General features: G+C 50.2%; 1 protein-coding gene across 1 annotated transcript; it reads right to left on the bottom strand.

Moving 5' to 3' along the window:
• Positions 1-1,339: 1,339 nt before the first annotated feature.
• On the bottom strand, positions 1,340-2,427 carry LOC115916507 (zinc finger protein 2-like; the record flags this gene model as incomplete). The annotated part of the gene is given in 3 exon segments (XM_030970241.1): positions 1,340-1,429; positions 1,431-1,481; positions 1,483-2,427. Coding segments are annotated over 3 exon segments (1,086 nt in total), but the record flags the coding sequence as incomplete, so codon positions are not given.
• Between the last annotated feature and the right edge of the window lie 5,994 nt (positions 2,428-8,421).

Genomic DNA, 8,421 nt, shown 5'->3' on the forward strand with positions numbered 1-8,421 from the left:
CTGCAGTGGTGTGCCTCCAGGCCGGGCTGCCAAGGGAGGCTTCTGGCCACGGCCTGCAAAGAAGCAGCTGCTGCTGTTAAGGCGCACTTTGGTGCCTCAGGCTCTCCACGGCACCGCTGCCAGCACGAGTAGCACTCCTGCCCTTTGTGCCGAGGCCTTGCAAGAGCAGGGGCTGGCCTGGGGCTTTTTCCTAGCAGTGGGACCTGCCCTGCTGATGGCACAGGGAAGGCAGGTTCCCACTGCTAGAGCAGGAGAGCTCTACCTGCAATGGGCTCCAACAACTCCGAAGCAGAAGCCCTGTTGGCTTCAAAATTGCTTCTTAGAGCAGAATATCTAAATTGTTAGAGCACTCTATGCTGTGGAAGAAAAAACTCTGAGATCAGGATGCTTTCTGTCTAATCATGATCAGAATCAATCCGAGGCTACATTTGCAAGGAAATCTATCTGGTATTGCAGGTCATTAACCCTGTGGGACAAATTACGTGGAAATTTCAAATTTACCTCTCCAATCTCACTGTACCTTTGACGAAGTCAGGAACTGGGATTGGATTGCAAACCCCCTTCCAGTCTTATTTTGCCAGAAGGTTTTAGAAGTCCTAAGGGATTCTCAGGAGGGATTTTTAGGGGTTCTATGGTGGCTGCTGGGTGTGTCTACTCCACCTCATGACTCAGCAGGGGTATGCCAAGGAAGAAACAAAGCCTTTGCCTGAAGCTCTGCTCCGCGCCAGGCGGGGCCCTGTGAGGTGTCTGGGACATTCAACTCCTTGGCATCCTGCAAGGGACTCTGGGATGGCACCCGTGGAGCCCATTGAGTGCGGTGACAGATGGGTACTTAGACCCGAGGTGCCATGGCAACCATCACCAGCCCCTTGTTTGCTATGGTCAGATCCCGGAGCTGGGATAAAAAACCATTTATTTGGAACAGCAACAAAGATAAAGACTTAAAACAGGAACAAAAACAATATTGATAACAGAAGGGATAAGTAAAACTATTTACAAAGAAAACTACAACATCAACAACTGGCTCTTTCTAGCAATGTATTTCCTTCTGCCTGGAAAGGACACCCTTCTCCTAGGGAGAGAAAAGAGCCCCTTTCTTGCCCTGGCTTTGTGGGAGAGCCCACTAGAGGTGGGAGTGAATGTAATGACACGGGCGTAAGCCCGGCACCCTCATGTTCTCCAATCCCACATCATGTCTTTGCCAGGTGAACAAAGGTACAGGTGACTTCCCAGCATGGATCACCAGGGCTCCGACCAACATGGGGTCTCCCAGAGGGGGGATAAAACTGGAGCAGTGCATGAAGCTCTTCCAGCAGTTGGGGCATTTGCAGGGCTTATTTTACTGGTGCCTCCGTTGGTGTCTGGTCAAGTGAGAGCTGCTGGTGAAGCTCTTCCCACACTGGGGACACTGCCGTAGGCCCTCCCCCAGTGTGGATGCACAGGTGGGTGACGAGGGTGGAGTTGTGCTTGAAGCCCTTTCCCGCAGTCGGGGCAGAGGAAGGGCCTCTCATCCATGTGAATCCGCTGGTGCTCAAGGAGATGAGAGCTAGTGTGAAACTTCTTCTGACACTCAGGGCACTTGTAGGGCCTCTCCCCAGTGTGGATCATTTGGTGGATGATCAGGTGGGACCTCTGTCTGAAGCCCTTCCCACATTCCCCACACTTGTATGGCCTTTCCCCAGTGTGGATCCTCTGGTGGCAGATCAAGAGAGACTTCTGCCTGAAGCTCTTCCCACATTCCCCACACTCATAGGGCCGTTCCCTGGTGTGGATCTTCTGGTGGGAGATCAGGTTGGAGCTCTGGCTAAAGCTCATCCCACATTCCCCACACTCGTAGGGCCTCTCCCCGGTGTGGATGCGCTGGTGCCTGATGAGGTGGGAGTTGCACTTGAAGCCCTTCCCACAGTCAGGACAGCGGAAGGGCCTCTCATTAGTGTGAATCCGTTGATGCTGGATGAGATCGGAGCTGGTGTGAAACCTCTTCTGACACTGGGGACACTCGTAGGGCCTCTCCCCAGTGTGGATGCGCTGGTGGGTGATGAGGGTTGAGTTGCGCTTGAAGCCCACCCCGCAGTCAGGGCAGCGGAAGGGCCTCTCATCCGTGTGAATCTGCTGGTGCTGGAGGAGACTGGAGCTGCTCTGAAACCTCTTCCCACACTCGAGACACTCGTAGGGCCTCTCCCCAGTGTGGATGCGTTGGTGGATTACGAGGGCGGAGCTGCAGCTGAAGCCCTTCCCACACTCCCCACACTCGTAGGGCCATTCCCCAGTGTGGATCATCTGGTGGCTGATCAGGGTGCTGCTCTGTCTGAAGCTCTTCCCACACTCCAAACACTTGTGGGGCTTCTCCCCATCATGAAGTTCCTCCTGGGCCACCAGCTCTGAGCTCTGGCTGAAGCTCTGTCCACCTTCCGGGCTCAGGGTGGGTCTTTCCTCCTCAGAGCACCCTGGGCTGGGTTTGGAGTCCCTCCTCCTGTGGGATCTCTGGGGATTTTCCTCCCCTTTGGGTTCGTGCACTGTGGAGCTGCTCAAAACAGCCTCGTCCACGAGGTTCTGCTGTGGGGATTTGTCCTCCCTGGTCTCCATCCTCAGCTCTTTGTCTGGGGGAGGAAGGACAAGGAGAGGATGGGATTTGCCTCCATGCCAGAGGGAAGGGGAAGGAGATCCCCCCAGTGCATCCCCAGCAGGACGGGGTTGGCAGCAGGGTTGTCCTGCAGCCGGGGGCCGTGCTGGGCTGGGAGATGGAGCAGGAGAGAGGGGGAAAGGGGCACTGACTTCCTCCTCACCTGCCTGGGTGTCCCGGGGCATTGTGTCAGTTTGAAAAGACAGGTCTCGGCTAAGGAAGGCAGGAGACTCCCTTGAAATGGAAAATGTTATTCCCTTCCCTTGGAATTATAATTTTCAAAATAAGGGGCTTTCAAGCAAAATCTATGGGAATAGGAATAACAGTTCTTCAGTAGGAAAATTAAAAATACAAATGCAATAGTACTAAAAAACTACTTACAGAGTCAGAATACAACCTGACCCCCTGTGGGTCAGGGTGTTGGTAGCACTCCCGTTAAATGGTGGCTGCAGTGCCCCTGCAGTGACAGGTGTGGTTCTGTTGGAGCAGGGATCCTGTAGAAGGGTGGAGTTTTTCTCTGGAGGTCCAGTGGTGCTGCCAATCGGCTGGGTCTTCCTCTGGGATCCAGTGGAGCTGAAAGCTGCTCTTCTGGGAATCCTGTGGGAGAAGGCTGACTCTGTTGTTCACATCCTCAGATTATATCCAGGTAGGAATCCTTGGCTCCTCCCTCTGGGTGGAGCTTCCCACAATGGGGATGATGTAATTTTTATCAGGGACACTCAATGGCCCATTAACAGAAGATATCTCCCTGGAGGGAGGATTCCTTGTGGAAGAGATAAAGTAAACTGCTCAATTAACAGATGATAATTGCCCCACCTTTAATAGGGGGTAATTGAATACACACCCAGCTAAACCTGAGACACTGTTCCAGCCTTGGAAAGCAGGATTTGGTACCAGGATTTGTTAGGGAATGCAACCCTAAATGAAGGCAGAGATAGAATCTCCAGCGCCTGCAGCCAGAAATGGAGAGTTGTGTGATACTCATTTCAACATTTTCTCTTTTGGAATTATTTACTAATGATTATTTGCTTTGCCTATCTAATACTTTTGTAATTTTTTGCAAATTTGCATTATCTAAATTACACAGTTCCTTAAGTTAAGTTGGTGTCTGTGTCTTTGGTGTTGGCCCTGCCCACCGGCGAAGCAGGGCCCCATCCTGCCTGTTCTGGTTTGAGAGGAAGTGAGTTTTCTGGGATGCTGTGGTCACCAATAGGTGTTCAGATTTGAATACTGGCACCTGGTGTGGCCACTGAGGATATGGATACTCCTCTGGGAACACAGGGGTTTAAAAGCAGAGAACTCCCAGGAAAACTTTCTTTTGGGTCCGGTGGTGAAAGAGTTCGGATCTCTCCCCTGCCCAGCTGCCCGCTGCTGGGCGGGGAAGGGGAAGACATGCGGCTGGGTGAGGTAGGCCTGGGCCCCGTGGATGGAAGGGTGGAGGAGCACCAAGAGGCATCGGGCAGCCACCCACCCTCCCCAGGAGAGAGAGAGAGAGAGAGAGAGAGAGAGAGAGAGGGGAGAGGGAGAGGGAGAGCGCCTGGGCCTGTGCTTGTGCCACCTTGAAATTCGATAGCAGGCCCACTGAGAAGGAGAAGGGAGGGGGGTTGTGGTGAGAAGGTGCCCGCAGGGCAGCGTGGGAGTTCATGGACAGGCAGAGACTGAGATTTTTAACCCTTTTCTTGCATGATGGAAACCTTACAAATGCTAATCCTCCTGGAGCTGAATGAGGAGAGAGATAAGAGATGAGATAAGAGGAAAGAAGAGAGAAGTGGAGAAGAATCTTAGGTGGGAGGGGATGATGGAGTGGCCTTTGGCTGGACTTCTCTTGTATAGCCATGGAGAGAACCATTTTCCCTGTGACACAGAGACTGCATCTAGGGAGAGGCAATGGCTTGGGGCCAAGAGAGTGCAGTGATGTTATGTGAAAGAGTGCATGAACAGAGTGTGTGAACAGGGTGAAGAGGGTGGTGGTGCCCTCAATCTTCAGTAGAGGAGAAGATCTCTGTTCTTGAGACCCCTCAGCCCCAAAGAGTGAAATTTAGGATGAACAGGTGTCCCGAAAGTGAGAGACTGTGCTCTTTTTTAGAACGAGACAAAGCACCCTTAAAAAGACAGCCCTAGAAGCAGCTCTAGTCCATGTGCAGTGGTGAGAGCACTGGGCACGGAAGGAAGATGTCACGATGGCAAATTATCTCCAGGCGGTGCCACCTGTGACAAGAAACACAAGAGGTCTCAACTGTGTTTCCAAGAGAAGCTTATAGCACAAGAAAGACTCCTCACTCCTTGATAAGCTGAGAATTGATTATCTAAAAGGTAGTAATAGACTGAAAGTTAGTGATCTGAAAGATAGATGTATTAGAAATTAGGTAAAAAGAAGAAAAATGTTTTTAGAAGGTTTTCATTCTTTCTGTGTGTTTCTTTTTCATATAGTTGTAAGTTAATGAAGTTTTCTCTTCTTTATTCCTAAGTTAGAGCCTGCTTTGCTCTATTCCTAGTCACATCTCACAGCAAACACCAAAGAGAATGTATTTTCATGAAAGAATGAACATTGCACCATCGTCAAACCATGACAGGGATATAGCTACCAAACATAGACACGAAGTCCTTTGGTCCAGTCCAGTCGAGGATCCACCTGTTATGTCGGGGAGATCTCAGAGGCACAGTTCATCTGGACCCCAATTATACTCTTTTTCGATGGGGGGCAAGGGGGATGGATTTTGCAACCGAAACAAAGGTAGTTTATGGTATCTTCAGGGGGGAAAAATAAGGGTACACACAGTCCAAGTGTCTACTGCCCGCACCTGCAACATCCATCTTGCTTTGGGCAGCTTTCCTTCCCCACCCTGTACACGTCCCCCAGGTTGGGGGTTTCAGTCCCAGTCTCTGGGAGAAGGTGAGAGGGGCCCTTCTCACATGGGGATTTCATGTCTCGGTCTCTTGATGAGGAGGCTTCTTACATCTCTACTTGTCTGTCACGGTGGATATGAATGGGCAAGAGGGGTCTTCCTTTGGAGGGGGGGCCACCCTAAAGCTTAGGAGGAGACCAGCCAGGCCGAGAGGTGGGGAGGATTCCAGAGCTATTGTGCAAAAAGGGCACGGTGCCCTCTTCTTCTTCTCATTGAGCTCAGTGTAGCATACAGCAAACAACACCTGTGAAAACAATAACTTAGCACTGTGCTCTCAGGTCTCAGGGCCTTTGGTGTGTGTAACTTTCTCCTACAAAGCCAGAGATTTTCAGATAGGAGGGTCTTCTCTTCAGTGGTTATCAATGACAATTGTGAGGCAGATGAGGGAAAATTCGGACAGACCCTCACAATCTTTAAACTAACACCCCATAAGTTAGCATGACCCATAAACACAGCTGTGGGAGAGGTGGTGAAAAAATGGGAGGGACTTCTTGATTGCAGATTTTTCCAGGCGGCTGCTATTTGTGGAAATTGACAGCCCTGAGAGAATTGTTTTCTTATGGAGAAGTCTCAATAGCATGAAAGAGAGACTCCTCTCCCTAAGTGAACTGAAGAATACTATTCTAGAGGTGGTAAACTGACTGAAAATTTTTAGCTTTTGTCTACTTACAATGTCAGTAAGGAAGAAAAATTGTAGGAAGAACAAAAAGTATTCTGAAAGTTCTGTTCTGATTCTTATTAAGCTTTCCTGTAGTTAATATTAATAAACTTTTCTTTATAGCCTTTTAAACTTCTGAGCCTACTTTGCCTTTTTTCTAATCCTACCTCACAGCAGGAATTGAGTAAGGATATTCTAGTGAGTCCACTGGTAATGAACCAACCCTGAACCCACCACACTAATTGATGCATTGGCTGAGAAATCTCAAATTGGTGAACCAAAACCACTACAGAAACCTTCCTGATAAACTGCAGGAGAACAAAGAGAAATCAAGGCAGAGCCATGGTTTGTCAGGACTTGCCTGACCCTAATGAGCCCCGTGGTGCATTTGGAGCTGAGCCCTTGAACCTCAGGGCCTGAGAGGAGATTGCACAAACCTTTCCAGGAGCCAAAGTCAGAGGAAACACCCAAAGTGTCTGAAAGCTTGAATGGATCCCACTGAGGTCCATCCCCAACACAGGCTCCTCATGGAGGCCTTGGAGGAGAGAACTGGAGGCCCGGATGGCGCAACAAAAAAACCTCCTCAGAGACTCAGTGTAGAAAGGAAAATCCAAAGTACCTTAACAAACCTTGAGTATCTCAAAGTATTAATGAGCCCCACTGAGTGTCAGTACAAAGCTCTCAAGGGACTCATTAAAGCAGATAATTGGGGCCATGATTGCACAAACCTCTCACAGAGTCTGTATCAAAAGGGAAACACCAGGTACCTTAAAAATAACTGAAGTACCTTGAAGCATTAATGAGCCCCACTGAGTGTTGTTACTGACAAAGCCTCTCCAGGGACTGATTACAGCAGATAATTGGAGGCCATGATTGCACAAACCTCTCACAGAGACTCAAGGCAAAAGCCAAACCCGAAATCCTTTGAAAAACCTGCAGAGAGGCTCCCGGCACAGAGGCAGCTCCTGGCAAGGGCAGCGCTGCAGAGAGACAGCTCTGGCCAGGAGCAGCTCCTGTGCACAGCCCAGCAGGGGCTGGGGCACTGCCTGCAGCCAGCCCGGGCACAGCACAGAGGCACAGAGGGGTTAAACTCAGCCTGGGCTGGGAGCACAGAGCAGAGCTCACTCGGGGCTCACTAGAGCAGAAACCATCCCAGGTTTGAAACAGTCATTCCCTGGCTGTGGGAAGAGAAGCTGCAGTTCCTGCAGGGATCTCCTGGAGCTGGCACATCCCACAGCTTTTAGAAGCTTTCAGGAGGACTCTCAGAGCTGCTCCAGGGCAGGGCTGTGCCCCAGGGCAGGGCTGGCTTTCCCTGCTGCCCCAGCCCAGGCACAGCCCAAGGCAGCTCCTGTTGCCAGGCTCTGCTGCAGGGCTGAGCAGCCGGGGCTGCAGCCAGGGGTGCCCAGGGCTGTCCTGCAGAGCAGGCTCCTGCAGCCCAGGGCGCTGTGCTGGGGCAGGGACTCTGCTGCCTGCCAGGGACAGCTCTCAGCCGGCCCGGGGAGCTGCTCCCAGCGCTGGGGAGAAGCTCTGGGGGGAAGGAGCCGCCCTGAGCAGGGCAGGGGCTGCTGCTGAGAGGGGCTGGCTGGGGCAGGGCTGCTCCCAGCTCCAGACCAGCCTGGGCACAGCTCCGGAGGGCACTTCCCAAAGAAGGTAAGCCTGGGATTGCTGCAAAGATCAGGAGCTTTCCTGAGAGTGATTTCAATTTCCTTCTTGGACAAGGATGGGAAAGTTGGGGTGATGGCAAAAAGACTTTTGCTTTTTATACATTTTTGATACATTCATACCTCTGTAAATTACTATTATATAGTTAAAAATCTACAATCCTTACTTAACACTACTAAATTCTTAACTAACTATATTAAACTACCATTATATACTTATATAATTATAATCCTTAATTAAATCTAGTATGTTAACTAACCATTCTCTTAGATTTTAGAAAAATAAGCTGTCTAAATACATTCCTGAAATACTGTCTTATCAGTCTTATTATCAAATAGTCTTATTATAAGGAAAAAGAACCTACAAAAAACATTTTTTAATTGACCAGAATGTGAGCAGTCATAACAAAGAGTGAAGGCAAAGAAGCCCTTGGACCTACTCCAATGGGTTGACCCAGGGGTGTGTAACTGGGGCAACCGAATCTCCTACTGGATGTTCCTGTTAAATATCCTAATTAATCAACCTTAATAAATTGTTGAAATCAGGCCCCGAGTGTGCCCCATCCCCTGGGA

This window comes from Camarhynchus parvulus, unplaced genomic scaffold, assembly GCF_901933205.1.
Source record: "Camarhynchus parvulus unplaced genomic scaffold, STF_HiC, whole genome shotgun sequence".
NCBI lineage: Eukaryota > Metazoa > Chordata > Aves > Passeriformes > Thraupidae > Camarhynchus > Camarhynchus parvulus.